We start from the raw sequence: 15,787 nt of genomic DNA, 5'->3' as shown, positions 1-15,787 counted from the left end.
CTTCTCCAAGTAATGGGGCGGATCTCTTTGTGGAAACTCGGTGGGTCCCACATTCAACTAAATACGTGGCTCTCTTTAAGTGGTGGGTTTTCCAGTCCTATGTTGGGGACTTGACACCCCCTCCCGTGCCTTTATTCCCTGTTCCCTCCGCTTCCCACTTTATAAGAACTCTCTGTAGTCTCAATAAACTCTCTCCACACACACACACACACTCTCTCTCTCTGGCTTTTGTTCGTTTGGTTTCTCTGGGCCTTGGCGAGTAAAATGGGAGAAGGGAAGGGGTCGACACTGGTACACATCCTGGCGGTCGCCCTCTGCCTCACCGCCTTCGGCTTCGCCATCGCCGCCGAACGCCGCAGGAGCACCGTACGTACATGTGGCCCCCTCTTCCTTCTCCCCCTGCCTCGCTTTCTTCTCTGTCGCTATGGAGCTGGATTGGGTGTTGATCTGGCCTTTCCTTCGTGCTTCCTTGTTGAGGGATGAGAGAAATTTGCCGGATCTTGGTTCTTTAGGACTTAGCTTTTAGAATAGGGTTACCGGACAGTTATTGAGTAAGCATGTAGGGCAGCAAATAGCGATTTGTCTGTTGATGGTTCCATTTGCTGTGATCATTTACGGGACCTTCCTTCGCGGTGTTCATAACCCCCAACTAAATAATGTGGACCGTAGACTTGAATCTTGATGAAGTTTATTCTTTTGTTTCATCAGCATTTGTAGAATGCAAATTAATTTTATTACCGGGAAAGAGACTTAATTTTTCGAAGGTTATTTGTTTTCATTAGTAAAAATATTTGATATTTCGACAATTACAAACGCCATTGTAGAAGGTCTTCACAGTATAGTATGAACTGAAGGAAATTCCCATTACAAAACATGCTTTTGGAGTTTAGTATGGTGAATATGTCTGTTGCCCTTAAACGTACAACTACTGGATTCATCAATATCTGCAAAATTTCTGCACAAGGAACCACAAGCTAAACTAAATGACCATGATACTACTAGTTATGGGTTATTGTGCTAAATGCATTAAAGGCCTTCTCATGATTTTAGAAATAGCAATACTTCTATAGCTCCGTACTCAACTAATATTGCGGATCTTTAGTTTCTTAATACAAAAAATAGTTGCCCGAAGCATTAATAGACTAAAGTACCATTGCAGGATTTTCTCATTTGTCCATGTTCGAATCATTTTTTATAAAAATTTGGTTTGAGTCTAAATAGTCAATCTTTATATACATGTGATTGGACAATAATGTAACTCAAAAGTTTAAACTATTAAGTTGTGGGTAAACTCATTTTTTGTCACTTTGCTTCCATTCCTTAGGAATGTCTAATTATTCTTTTAGTTCATCTTTATTTTCATCTCATGCATATGAATATTTCAATATCTTTCTTTTTACTGTGCGAATTGATCTTTGATCATCTTCACCTTACTCTTGAAAGTTCGTTTGCATTTTTTCCATACTACGAGATGGTTCGCTCATTCACATCTACCCATTAAGATGCCCATGGCTCGACTTAGTTTCCTTCATTTGGTCAGACTTTAGCTTGACCTAGGTTTCCTAGCCCACTTGGCTCACTTGGTTAACCTACCTTGGCTTCAATCACTGAACCTATCTGATTCAAATGTTCTACAATTTTGACTCATTTAGTTGTCAACCTGATTCTGATATGATGTTGATTTTTTTTAAGAATTCAAGTCTGAATCCAAATGGTCAATGGTAATATGCATGAGATCGGATACCAATATAACTAAAAATTTAAACTATTACAGATCATCCGACTCTATTCTTCTAATCCATCCTTAGTAATGTGAAACTATTCTTTTTATTGGTCTCTCTTTTCATCTCTCATGCATGCTTGATACAATTAGTTTTTTTTTTTTGTTTAGGGAGAAGGAATGATTAGTAATTTTTATATGGTAGTTACATGTTATGTGGTTGTATGAATCAACAATGTTATGTAGAAACAAGTTGATTTCTTAAAAATAAGTATATTGGTGGAGGTAAACTCGAGGAAAAAAGAAATTAATATTATTCTACCTATCGTACAACATGTTACATTGATCTTGGTTACATCTGTCATGTTCTGTGGAAGCACTTTAAACTTATATTATCATATCTGATTTGCACATGGTGTGTCATTTACATTGTCTTATAGGTATATCTATTGCCCAAAAATAAGATGCATATATTATCATGATTTGGCATGTGGTCTTAACAACTTATGCTAGTCATATATAAATTCATTAAGAGGTCCGTCCATCCGGATGTGTGGGTTGGCCAACAGTTTACCTCTACCTTTTAGCTGAAGTATACAAAGTGTTCTACATTTCATTTTCATGTGATGCCTTTTGGCAGCTTGATATTACGGTGGCTCAGCTGAGAAATTTCTGATAGAATCACTGGTTTTTCTGCCTTTTAGTTGCAAATATAGTGGAGGCTTGCAAGTCTGTATATGCTTTCTCTAAGAATCTGCAACACTTGGTTGCTCTTTGGCTTTGAATTTTGTAATTTCTTACCTTCTTCTTTATGGATGTCATCCACAGCATAGTGTACAAGTTGCAAATTCTATATGGAAGCATGTGCCAGTTTATAGTAAAGTGGGTCAAATGACTTGTATAAAACTTAACTTGTGTAAAAATTAACTCTCATGTCTTCTGTAATTCAATATACCATTTTTTTGGTTTCTAGAGTCTAAGTTTACGTCTTCCTGCATAACAGGGAACTATAGTGACGGACATCAGGAATGCCACGTACTGTGTTTATGATTCAGATGTAGCTACTGGTTATGGCGTCGGTGCTTTCTTGTTTCTTCTGTCGAGCCAGTCACTACTTATGGGTGTCACAAAATGCATGTGCTTTGGCAAACCTTTAGCTCCAGGTGGAAATAGAGCCTGGTCAATAATATATTTTGCCTCATCATGGTGATCTTCCTTCCAGAGAGGCCACAGTTTATATTTTCATTAGTGCTGTTACAAGTTGTTATCTTTCTCCATGAGAGACGTATTACTAAATGAACTTGCTCTCATTTGTCAGGCTAACTTTCTTAATAGCTGAGGCATGTCTAACTGCTGGTGCTACAAAGAATGCATACCATACCAAGTACCGCCATATGGTCTATGCTCAAAACTGGACATGCGAGTCTCTGAGAAAGGGAGTGTTCATTGCAGGAGCTGTCTTTGTAGTCTTCACCATGATTCTCAATGTATACTACTACATGTATTTTGCAAAAGCTACGAGTCAGTCAGCACGAAAGACCAACAAAGCAAGCTCAACTGTTGGAATGGCTAGTTATGCTTGAACGAGGGGCTGATGTCCATCTTCTAGTTAGAAAGTGCAGAAGGATCCTACATCTTGTGTTTGTTTTTGTAATATTTGGCAAGTCTTATGCAACTAGGTTCCAAAAGGCTGAGTTTGGTATTGATAGTAGGGACCAACTTTCCTCTCTCCAGTTGACGCAGCAGCTATTTTTGCTTGGCTTTTTAGTTTTTTGTTCCCGTTTTGGTAATTTGTAATTATTAGCCACGATATGATTCGATGAGCTTATTACAGGATGAATGATGGTTTGGTTTCCAAGTGACATTTCTGGAATGCAGGGCACTCCACGGATCTGGGGAAGACTACATCTCAAACTTGGGCTAAAAGTTTGATCTCAAATCCTCTCATGACTTTGTCAACGGTACCTACCAGTTTTGAAGGGTAAGTAAATAAAGATAATCAGATTCAGCTCAGATGAGTATGATTATTTTTATTTCCTGCAATCATTGTGCTAAAGATGAACAATATGTAGTTCTGGATTTTTGTCACAAATTTTTTATATACATGTGAGTTAACTTTATGGATGAAGCCTTTTCTTATTGACAAGATATATAATAGATATTGACCTGATTCATTCATATAGCATCCTCAAAACTGAGTCAATGAAGAAAATATTTTCTGATACTTTTTTTTCCATTAATGTTTCAAAATCTTTTCTGTTAGAAAAAGTGAATTTATTTCACATGTTTATTCTTTACCCGCTGATTTAGAGTTATTCCACTGCACTGAGGCTAAGCAAACGAATCAATTAATGTTGTTCTGGATGGAAAATTGGCATAAATGAATGACTAATCTTGTTATGTCAGTTCGAGCCTTCAGCACAGCTACTAGTGTGAATTGACAACTCCTTTGTGGTAAGTTTCAGCTATCTGTACCATTTTATTTTGGGGTATGCCCCATCTGATCTTCTTGTAAGAGGTAAATGAGATTCTTTTTTTCTTTTTAGCCAATCATTTGGAGATCAGCAGCAGCGGACCTGCGAATTCCTGTTGCACTGTAAACACGGGATATTTTTCTCATCATGACTCCCTACTTACAAGGTTTTGGTCCTTCATGGCACTACTTGATACTTATTTAGTGGGGCGAATTTTACACGAGAAGGTATGGTGTCTCCTGTTTTGAGATTTCCTCACCTTTGTAGTTTTTCGAACGTCTGAACTCTCGTTAGTAGTAATCTGTAGAGCGAGAGAGAGAGGGATTAAAAGGAAATTACTAGTTCAGGCATTCGTGATAGATATCCAAAAACACATGACATCTACTAGAGATGGAAGTCTATATAAAAAGCACGAGCGTACCCACGGAAGACCAAGCATCTGTTTCAATTGGTACGTGAGGTCTTAGAGACGTGCCCAGTTATAGATAGAGCACATGGTGTCGACGATGGAAGGATACCAAGGCAGTGAGCTGCTAAGACGAGACACGTCGATATGACCGCCATCAATCAAAATCAATCATGAAATGGCCAGCATCTCAACAATGTTTGGACACGCAAACTTGTACAAAACGCTTCACGCCCTCTCTTCGTCCTCTCCTTTCTTCCTCTCAAACAGAACATCCATGCATTCTGCATTACTGTTTGAGGGTTTCCTAGCTTTCAAACTATCTGATTAGACGTTTTCTATTTATTATGAATCGAAATATTCATAGCTTCTCCCCTCTTCGTTGCCGGTTTAATACACTGATGACAATAATTATTATTATTATTATAAGAGAAGGAAAGGTGGTAATTAGTCCCATGCAACAATTACAAGTATTAGCAACCTTCTTGAGTCCTTATATTTTAAGGTTTCATTAATTAATTTTTGTTGTTATATGTACAAGATTTTTCTATATGGATTCCAACTTGGAAATATATAGATTTATGGTTCAACACTTGGAAACTTGATACGCTACGGCAACCAAAAGGAGAACAATTAGAAGAAAGAAAGAAACAGACATCAACAAAATCTCCTTCACCCATTAATCATTCATCAACCCAATCGAAGACATTGCAGATCTCAAGGGAGAAAGGAGTAACGTACAAACCATCATTAATGCTACCGGTTGTGGAGCGGATCAGGGCAGCTTGGTGCTGGCCGCTTGCTGTCGTCGAAGCGGACGGCAGCTCCGACCGTCGGTGGCAGCTCCGACCGTCTTCTTCCTTTTCCAGTGACCATTATCATCTCCTTCCGTGATACGATCCCAAGTGATCGACGTAACACCGGAACTGCTGCTGCTCCATCCTGGAGCTTGAAGAACACCCACATGCTGCAAAGGATCACAAGACAAAACACAAGCCTTCTCCCCCTCCTCCTCGCGATGTAGTTGGTCACCGAGAGCATGTCCAGAAAGGAATACATGAAGCTTCTTTCCCGAAGAATACGTACATTAATGCCAGACTGCGGAGGGTAGGTAGGAGGAAGAAGAAGAAGCCAATCACTCCAGCTAAGAAGGAAGAAGGTAGAGTGAGGCCAGAAGAGTTGGCGGTGTTTCTCCTTCGCATTGGCTTTGTGTCCATTAAGCTTCGTGGCATTTTCTTGTGTTGGGGTGTGACAGCACGGACTTGATTTAGGCTGAGGCTGTAGCGCCGACATCATCCCTTATTTTCCCTATTTGGGCGTGCTCTACGTTGCTTATACTCCCCAAAAGAGTACATGTGGGTTCACATGTCTTATGGTTCGTGTGTGTGTATAAATATATATATATATATATATATATATATATGTATATATATATGTATATATATATATGTGTGTGTATATATGTATGTATATATATATATATGTATATATATATATATGTATATATAGGCATTAATTTTCATTTAGAGATTGTTAACCCTTTGAGACATTACCACTTGCTGCTGTTAGTATTATTGTTACGGTAGCTATTATTATTACTATTATTTTTTAAGTTCTCCAAGTCAAATGTTACACTCCCTGCATTGATACACTCTTTGATATTTTTTTTTATTATCGTCACTTATTGATATATTTTTTTATTATCGATCTCATGGAAAGTCAAATACATTATTGCTAGAATAATGTTTTTAAGTATATATATATATATACTTTATTGTATAAAATATTTAATTATAAACTTCAAAATCCTAGTGCTTAAATTCGGCATATATTTTAGAACCATTTTTTCAGCTATTGTATATCATGAGGCATCCTATCATTTTCTGCGCGCGCGCGCGCGTGTGTGTGTGTGTTTTGATTTGTTATTGCTTTTGCAAACATTCTCTAGCATGGCTTCTTCCTCGATCACCTTGCCCACCATCAGTCGAAGGGATACTCCATAAAGGTGACACTAGAAGGTGATCAAAGCAGAGTCATTAAGGAAGCCCAAAGAAGAGAAGGTGATCAATTATATATGCAGATATATATATATATATATATATATATATATCCTTCCCCTTTATTTCCCTTTGTTTTGTTTTGTTTGGCGTTATCGCGGCCCTGTCAAAAGCAATGCAAAAGTGAATCATGAATCCTAGCCATATATGCTTACCGGTTTGGTTGGGTAGCTTCATTTGTCGTAACACTTTTTAACTGCAAAGCTTTTGCTTCACAGACTTTACTGATCAAAGCGTTCGATAGTACTCAGAACTGTTTGGTAGTATTCACTACACTAACTAGCAGCATCAGCTTTGCCAACTCAATCTCCACAAACTTAGAATGTTTGAGATGTGGGTCGAAGACCTAGTCTTTTTCCTTTCTCTTAGGGCCCCCTCCTCTTGCCTCTTAGTAAGATGCCAAGTTTGATTGATACGAGAGAGAAAGAAGCAAACACATAGATGTTTCTTATACCCCTTTTCTTGCCTCTCAATAAGATGCCAATTCGATTGATACGAGAGAGAAGCAAACACATAGATGTTTATAATCAATCATCCACTTTCAAACCAAACCACAAAACAAGTTCAAATAGACGAGAACAAGAAGAGCACAATGATTCTTTCCCTTATCTTCTCTTTAATACTCCTTGATCTAATTAAGTCGACGGAAGAGGACGAGTTCACCTCCTACTCATGCAGCTCCACTTCCTTGCATCGTTAATGTCTCTGAAACTTTGTGCCTCCGCTAGCTCCTTCCATTTGCGTCGTATTGGCCAGAGGGACACCAAAGCCGGTGAAGACGTTGCCATTAGCGTGCAGCTGGTTTTGACTGCGCTCTCTTACAGCATGGCCAGTGAAGTTACCTACTATGTAAGGATGATGAGGAGGAGTCGGATGGGTTTGTATGTAGGGGTTTGAGAGTGATGGGCAATGTGTTGGCATAACTCGGTAGACTGGTTCCAACGGTAGACAAGGATCGTTGTTGGTATTGACTCCATGCTGGAAATATCCCAAGGGGATAGCATGTGAGAGTGAGACTCCATAATTATCTCTCAATCTGTCATATAGACATAAACAAATGGGTTATGTATGTATTGGTCTTTCCGACAAAGCTAAAAAGAAATGCAGCCAACAAGTAATTAACATCGTGTCTGTGATTAATAGTCCATTAATAAGCTTAAGATCATTCAGTGATAAGCATGTAAACTAGTGCTTATTTTGATGGCACTTCATACCCCATGTGGACGCAGGCGCCGGCTGCAGCAAGGCCTTCGTTGCTGAACACGAGCTGCCGGGCACGATGAAGAGTCTCGACTTCCCTCTCTAATCAAAAACGACGAAGAAAACGTTAACAGGATCCTATGGATTGTTCTAAAGCTTATATGTAGTGCAGCTTCTTGCCTTGACGATGTCGGTTCATGTGGCCACCCAGTGCTTGAGACTTGCAGAATCTGAGTGAGCAAAACCGGCACTCGTAAACCCTGTAAGAATCATCCTTTCCTCCACTCTTCTTCGGCTTCTTCAAGCCTGCGATCAGTACCTCATTGTGTTACTCACGATGGAAAAAGAAGATATGGATATACGACTCTACAGGAACCCACTCTTCCTTTTCTCTTTCTGCACTGTTCCATTTGTAAGCTCTCTCTCAAGATATGGATATAGAACTCAACAGGAACCCACTCTTTCTTTTCTCTTTCTGTACTGTTCCATTTGTAAGCTCTCTCTCTCTCTCTCTCTCTCTCTCTCTCACGCAAGACTTACTCTTTGCTTCTGTGGAGGGGGAGCTCCCGTCAAACGCTTCTTGGCCATATTCCTCAGGGAAGTTGTTGAGGTCCAGAGAGGTCCCCTCGCCTCGCCTGCAATCAAGAAGAAAGAAACAACACGAAAATAGCAAGCCAAGTTGTCATATCTGATCCTAAAAGAGAACTCAAATGAAGCGGTAGAGCAAAAGGGAAGCGAGTTCTACATGGGAGCGCAGTCAAAGGAAGAGGCAGCCGAACAAAGAGATGCGGCAAGAGAAGATGGTAGGAGATGGAAGAAAGTGATGGAGTTGAGAAAGCAACTCTCCGGTCCCCCACTGAACTGCAAGCAAAGCAATCTGTTTCAGACCAAGGGCATGGAGAGAGAGAGAGAGAGAGGGTGTGTGTGTGTGTGTGAGACCACAAAGTTCTCTATCAGTTTCGTCACGACACAGCCGTCGCTTTCTCGTTCTTCTCCCTCTTATTTCCGCTTCTGTCTCTTCCCTCTCATGTGCTACCGAAGGGGCAAAACGGTCTCGGCATCTGTGACCGTAGGAGGACGAGCTCGTCCTCTTACTGTGCTCTTGCCTGAGACGAAACAAGTCTTGAGAAGGGCGTGTTTTTTCGCTGCTTCTCCCCATCGAAACCCTACTCCAATCCCCTCTCATACTCCAAACCCTTCTCGGAGATTCATATATTTGTCCTCAGTGATTCATCAACTACTGAACTTTGTTTTCCCAAGTCCCCACTTAATGGCAGTCAACATCCTTTGGAGGAAGAAACAATACAAATATGATTGAACTGTAGAAGAAAAATGGTGGAGGAATAAAATAATAATTTAACTTTATTAAACTCAAATATACATTAGTACAATTCTAGTGAGCTGCTCTTATTTATTTATAGGAGATGAGAATAATGTTTTTCTTCACATGATAACTTCCTAGATTGGATCAACTTTTGAGAGATTCTAATATCTCTTAATGTGCCATATCAAAATCTTTTTTTCATTCAAGATGGTCATAACAAGGCCATCTAATTTTCTTTCCATCCATCATACTAAGAAGTGACTTACGCTTAATAAATAAATAAATAATTCAAATAGTTTAGTAAAAATAATAATTATTTGATCTTGAGCTTTGACATGAATGAGTTCAACCCGATTTATCTTCACATGCTCCTGTACGAAATGAAATCGATATGTTTGCTTCTTCCATGATTCATTAGGTTCTTTGCTAGTGCAATAACAGACATATTGTCAATACAAATTTGTCTCACGTTTTGTTGGTACGTATCTTATTGCTAAGCTTCTTAATCATATAACATAGCACACACATAAAGATATTGCAACATATTCACCTTCATATGTGAAGATTGGTTTTTTTTCTTTTTGTGTCCAAGAGACTATAGTATCTCCTAAATAGAATGCAAATCTAATAATGCTTCTTCTATTAATCATCAAGATAAACACAATCGCTATCAAAATATTTAAAATATAAAAAATTGTTAAAACTTGAATAAGATAAACTATGAGAGAGTACCTTAGATGTTAATGTAAAATTCTTTTAACAGTATTTTAATAATAAGTTGATTTAGGCTCCTCTATAAATTGGCTTACAAATCAAGCACCATACAAAATGTTTAGTCTTGAACATGTCAAATATCTCAAACTTCCAACCACATTCTTATAAAGGGTTGCATACATTATTTTGCCTTCATCATTTTATTGATAGCTTAGTGTTACAATCCAATAGTATGTTAACAAGTTTTTCCATCTTAAATCTCTTGAGAACTTGTCTTGCATATACTTTTTACAAAATAAAGATGTCTTCTTTATTTTTTTTTCACTTTTATACCCAAAAAAAATAATATATCAATCTTATATTGATCATATAGAAATATTTTTTTCATGACTTTCTTGAAGTCTTTAAATATATGAGAATTGTCTCTGATAAAGTTTCTAGATCATTTACATATAACCAAATATATATATAACACTTTCATTTTCTACTTTATTAAAGTATAAGGAATACTCATAAAGACATCATATGAAATCATTAACTTAAAATAGATATTAATTTTAGCATTTCATATTCTTGGAGGTTACTTTAAGCCATATAAAACCTTCTTCAATTTTAGGACTTTATTCTCGTAACATTTCTCAAGATAACTCATAGGTTATTCAGTATAGGTTTCTTCTTTAAAAAATCATTTACAAATCGTATCTAATTGATAAATTTATAATTTGTTTAAAGTGACTAAAGAGATGAGTAATTGAAACCATTCAACCAACATGAGCATATACCTCATCATAATCAATACTAACTTATTATTTGTATCCTTTTACCACTTGTTTTACTTTAAAATTTTCGACTCCTTAAGGATTCTTCTTCATCTTAAGAACTTACATGAATCCTATGAATTAATGACCTTTAGATAGAATTGTGATCTCGCATGTATTATTCTTCTTTATTGTATTGATCTTTTAAACTTTTTTTTTTAATTTCATCTAACGTTCCTATACTTCTTGTCTTTGTTTGCATCTTCAAAGAATATAAATTCATCATTAATATAAAGGAAAATAATATTAAATTAGTTTGTCATCTCATATAATTTTTGTATGCTTATTATTCTTTTTTGTGAACTTTCTTCGAGAGATGAGTTTGATTTAACAGACCAGTGTATCCTCTTCATTTATAACTTTTTTTATTTTTATCTCAAAATTCCTTGTATGTATGCTTCAATTGAATGCTTCATCTTTATGAAAATCTATATTTATAATTGCAAACACTTTGTGTTCTTTGGGATCAAGTAGCTTGTATGCTTTGGATCAAGTATTGTACTTAATTAAGATGTTATTTAAAGCATTTGCTATTTAAGTTTATTATTCTTCAATCCAGAACTCAACAATAGGCTACGATTCCAAAAATCTTTAAGTGATATTAGAGTTCTTATCGCTCCATTTTTTTCTATAGTGTTATGTCTTCTAAGTTTATTATAAGGCACCTATTAATCAAGGAGACGGCATAAGCTACAATTTGAGTTGGTATTTTCTTGCTTTGTAGTATGCTTTTGATCATATTGAAAGAAATTCTATTCTTTCTCTCGTCACATCATTTTGTTTAAAAGAATGAGGTGTCATATTCAAATGTCATATTTCTCCTTTACATTCTGTCATAGACTTAGTTAGAATTGCTTAAGTGCATCATTATGGTAAAATCATAAACTTAGCTGAAGTTACCTAAGTCGTGAGGCACCCTTACGCCAACTTCTCAGAATTAGCTCGGATTGCCTAAGTCATGATGTGGCCTTGTGACATATGCATCCGCAAAAGTTCATCATAGTTGCAACCTCGTACAGGCCTCGAAGGACCTGTAAAACAGAAAGTTGATTAGATTGAAAACGAATGACGGACAAGTCCCGACATCTCGCGGAGAGGAAAACTTTACAAGCAATTCAGCAAGTATCTTGAGTGCAATAGAGGAAAGAGAGAAAAGAGAAAACAAAGACTTTAGAAGGTAGAACGAACGGTTGTAAGTCCACAAACAATTGCTCACCGGGTGCCGGGCACGAAGGCAAGTTCCCGTCAAGTTAACGTGCAAACTTGTGAAGATCTTTCAATGCCGGATAATATACCGAAGCCTCATCCAGCCCTATGCCACCCGGGGGGTTCCAGGGTGCTGAGATGGTTGATGTTTCGTGTGTAGCTGTGGCTTACAGAAAACAAGCCGTGGCATGCGAAAATGAAGCTGTTTTGGACAGTTCGACCCGGCGTAATGAGCGGTCATACTATAATACTACAACGTGTTCGAACATACATTTTTACAAGTAAAATCATACAAAATTGAGAAACCTCATATGTCATATTTAAGAGATATCTTTTGCACTAATATTTATGTATCTAAAAACATCATGTTTTGTATTTAATACAAACATTTCAATCATTTGCATTAGAGAAATTATCTTTATACTTTGATTTCTTTTATGTGATATTTTTATTTTTCATGTGTATATTATATTTTTTCTTCAAAAGTTACCTCAAGTTTAAAATGTTTATTTTCATGCACATAATAAATATTATAAGCAAATTGATCTTTTCAATCTTTTGCCGAATGAGTATTTTATCTTTTCCTTTCACTTTTATTTTTAAAAGGTCAAATATTAACCATTGATCTCTTCATCTAGGTCCATAAATATGTATTTATGTCCACATATGTGATTACTTGTTCAACAATCCAAATAACAAACATCTTAATTGTAAATCTCTCTATCTTTTTACGCTAGTAATAAACTAATATTATCTTTTTTTCTTATTTTTTAATAGTTAGTTTTATCATCAACTTAGAATCATTATACCAACATTCTGATAAATAATGTCTAATCATTTTGTAAGAATAATAACAAAATTTAAATATATCATTTTGTAAGACCATAAAATCATCATTTATATCATCCCTTTTGGGATATTCTTTATCAATATTGTTATACTGTACTTATTCTCGACTTTTTTTATGGTCTCTATCACAACTTTGACATGACCATGACCTCCTTAGCTTCTTTCTCCTCTAGCTTTTTTATTTTTGTCTTCGACAAAAATCTTGTTTTTGAGAGCTTGCTCCATATATTGTTAGTTGTTCTTTAGTTTTCTTTGTTTATGTGTTGTAACGACCCATAAGCTCATCAATATTGATTTTACAATAACCATTGTAATATAATCAAATTTTTCATTCAATGATCATAGGATTTTTTCAACATTCAGTTGTGCAGTGACTAAAACTTTTTAAAAGTAGTTTGATATAGACTTTGTCTCTTTCATATTTAGTAAGTCAAACTGCCCCTTATTGTTTGGAGTGTTAGGATCGAGTCGATACTAAGAGTAAGAGTAGGGGATGAATTAGTGCAGTGGATAAAAACAACATCGGTTCTGTAAATATTTTCGTTCGAAGAAAACCGATATCGGAAATGCTTAACTTGAAAGCATGCAGAAGCATAGTGAAAGTGATAATTTTATTTACAATAAAATTAAATAACAAGAAATAAATGAAAACTATATTTTTATAGTAGTTCGATCGATGTTACCTACATCTACTCCGTCGATTCCTCTTTCGTCGAGGCCACCGACATCTACTAACAATCTTCTTTCAATGGACGAAGATCAACTACCCTTTTACACCCCTCTTCTCCTTTTCATAGGTTTAATAGACAACATTTTACAAGCACTCACTCCTCCCTAAACAAAATTCTAAACTTTAGAACTAGAGGAGGGGATCTCTTAAGTGATATCTACAACGTTTTCCCACTTTGAAGTTATCTATACTTGTGTTTGTTAACCAGGGATGAGAGGGATATTTATAAGCCTCAAGTGGATTCAAACTTGGAGCCTAAAAATATGTTATCCCCAATTTTCGAGGTACTGGCGGTATCACCGCTAGTGCTGGGCGGTACCATCTCTTGCAGCGTTGACACTAGACAGTACCATCGCCTAGTTTGGCGGTACTACTGCCTGACAGTCTTAGAGATTGAGTCTAGGCGGTACCATCGCCCAGACTAGCGGTACCATCGCCTGACATAGTCTCGGATACTGTGTCATCGATAATTCCATCTATTGGGTCACTATTTGGGCCTTTCACTTGGCCCAACACAACCCAAACTTAGGCCAAACTGGCCCATAATTGATTTGGCCCAATTCCAACCTAATTATGCCTAAAACCTACTTTGATCTAGATAATTATTACAAAACTTGAATCAAATATTGTCTGGCATGTCATTGGTTCATCGACGCTTTGTCCGATTCTTTAGCGCAATGTTATCTCTTGCGGCCTATTACCCAATCGGCCAGTTAACCTCCGTAACTCCGATTTCCATAGCGTAATTTCTGCTCTTCTTGGCCCGATGCCCGAACCCATGTCCTGAAGCCTTCTATCGATACGTCGATTGATCCTTCGGCTTGACGTCCAATCTTCTGACATGTTCCACTCTGGCTCAACATGATTCTTCCTGCTTTAATTATCTCTCCCTAGTCGAAGCTTCCTATGTCACTCAAAATACAGATTAGATCACAAACATATCAATTGATTTCATCATCAAAATTCGAGATTCAATAATCTTCTCCTTTTTTATGATGATATCCAATTGATGACGGAGTTTAAACTAAACTCCTCATATCAATATGTCATATTGATAGAACCTTGAATTCAAAAATCCAACCAATTGATGACGAAGTTTAAACTAAACTCCCCCTATCAATATGTCATATTGATATAACCTTGAATTCAAAAATCCAAGCAACATATCATCGTAAAATCATGCATAATTAAATTTTTAATACATTATTCCATTTATGATCATCATTATAACTTCTCCCCCTTTGTCATCAACAAAAAGAAGAAGTGCAACTAGCAAGTATTTGATATATAATTTCAAATCATTATATTATAAACATAATCTCAAGTTTTATCATCATGCAAGCTGGTAATTTTTTTTCTTCTCTTTTGAGAAGTGTAATTTTTGCTTTCTTTGTAAAACATAAGCCAGCAAAATTTTACATCATTTTATAATATATAAGCTAGCAACACTTTTAAGTTTTGCAAGTTTATAAATTTTGTTAGTGTGCAAGTTAGCATGTTTGCTTTTCTTTACGATGTTCAAACTAGCAAGTTTTTGAAAAAGAATGTGAGATAGTAAATAGCAAGTTTAGAATATGCAAGCTAGCAAGTTTTTCATTTATGAAAGTTGGTAAAATTTTTGCATCTTTTGAGATAAGCAAGTTAGCAAGATTTTCATATATGAAAGTTTGGTAAAATTTCGCATCTTTTGAGATGAGCAAGCTAGCAAGATTTGCCTCTCTTTGCGATGTGTAAGTTAGCAATTTTTAGTTCCTTTTGAAATGTGCAAGCTGGCAATTTTTCTCCCCCTTTGTCAATTGTAAAAAAGAAAGGAAGAATACAATGTTATAATTTTTTTCCCTTTACATCAATTTTCAAATCACGACAAAGATAAAGTATCATTCTTATTTCAATATGTTTATGCATAATTATAGTTTCAAATTGAAACATGCACAATTTTAAAACCTTACATTTGCTTCATTATTCCATGTATGATACAAATAAATCAATTATTGTTGAATCTTGGATTATTATGATGAAACCAATTTATAGTATTTATAATTTAATCTATGTTGAGTGACACAGGATGCTTCAATCAAGGAGAGACAATTAAAGTAAGAATAATCATGTTGGGCCGGAGAAAAATATGTCAGAAGATTGGACGTCGAGCTGAAGAATCGATCGACATATCGACAGAAGGCTTCGAGCCATGAGTTCGAGCATTGAGCCAAGAAGAGCGAATATTACGCTAACGAAATCAGAGTTGCGGAGGTCAACTAGCTGATTGGGCAATAGGCCGCAAGAGAGGAC

General features: G+C 36.4%; 2 protein-coding genes across 2 annotated transcripts; one reads left to right on the top strand and one right to left on the bottom strand.

The window, feature by feature from the left end:
* Positions 1–196: 196 nt before the first annotated feature.
* LOC135627405 (uncharacterized) lies at positions 197–3,578 on the top strand. The gene is made up of 3 exons (XM_065133495.1): positions 197–366; positions 2,724–2,926; positions 3,039–3,578. The coding sequence occupies exons 1-3, from the start codon at positions 265–267 to the stop codon at positions 3,301–3,303; spliced, it is 570 nt and encodes a 189-aa protein (XP_064989567.1). The 5' UTR covers positions 197–264; the 3' UTR covers positions 3,304–3,578.
* Positions 3,579–7,353: 3,775 nt separating this feature from the next.
* LOC103971346 (zinc finger protein STAMENLESS 1-like) lies at positions 7,354–9,016 on the bottom strand. The gene is made up of 5 exons (XM_065133664.1): positions 8,964–9,016; positions 8,398–8,492; positions 8,038–8,163; positions 7,872–7,959; positions 7,354–7,693 (listed from the first exon to the last, which is right to left on the bottom strand). The coding sequence occupies exons 1-5, from the start codon at positions 9,014–9,016 to the stop codon at positions 7,354–7,356; spliced, it is 702 nt and encodes a 233-aa protein (XP_064989736.1).
* Positions 9,017–15,787: the final 6,771 nt, after the last annotated feature.

The sequence above is a fragment of the Musa acuminata genome, chromosome BXJ2-11 (assembly GCF_036884655.1).
Source record: "Musa acuminata AAA Group cultivar baxijiao chromosome BXJ2-11, Cavendish_Baxijiao_AAA, whole genome shotgun sequence".
Lineage (NCBI taxonomy): Eukaryota > Viridiplantae > Streptophyta > Magnoliopsida > Zingiberales > Musaceae > Musa > Musa acuminata.
Note: the sequence above shows the minus strand (reverse complement) of the source record. Positions and strands in the feature narration are given on the sequence as shown.

Coding starts and splice junctions, on each gene's coding strand:
- LOC135627405 (XM_065133495.1), top strand. CDS start 265: ATGGGAGAAGGGAAGGGGTCGACACTGGTACACATCCTGGCGGTCGCC. Junction 367..2,723: donor CCGAACGCCGCAGGAGCACC/GTACGTACATGT, acceptor CCTGCATAACAG/GGAACTATAGTGACGGACAT. Junction 2,927..3,038: donor ATATATTTTGCCTCATCATG/GTGATCTTCCTT, acceptor CTCATTTGTCAG/GCTAACTTTCTTAATAGCTG.
- LOC103971346 (XM_065133664.1), bottom strand. CDS start 9,016: ATGGGGAGAAGCAGCGAAAAAACACGCCCTTCTCAAGACTTGTTTCGT. Junction 8,164..8,397: donor CCCCTCCACAGAAGCAAAGA/GTAAGTCTTGCG, acceptor TACTGATCGCAG/GCTTGAAGAAGCCGAAGAAG. Junction 7,694..7,871: donor GGCGCCTGCGTCCACATGGG/GTATGAAGTGCC, acceptor TCTATATGACAG/ATTGAGAGATAATTATGGAG.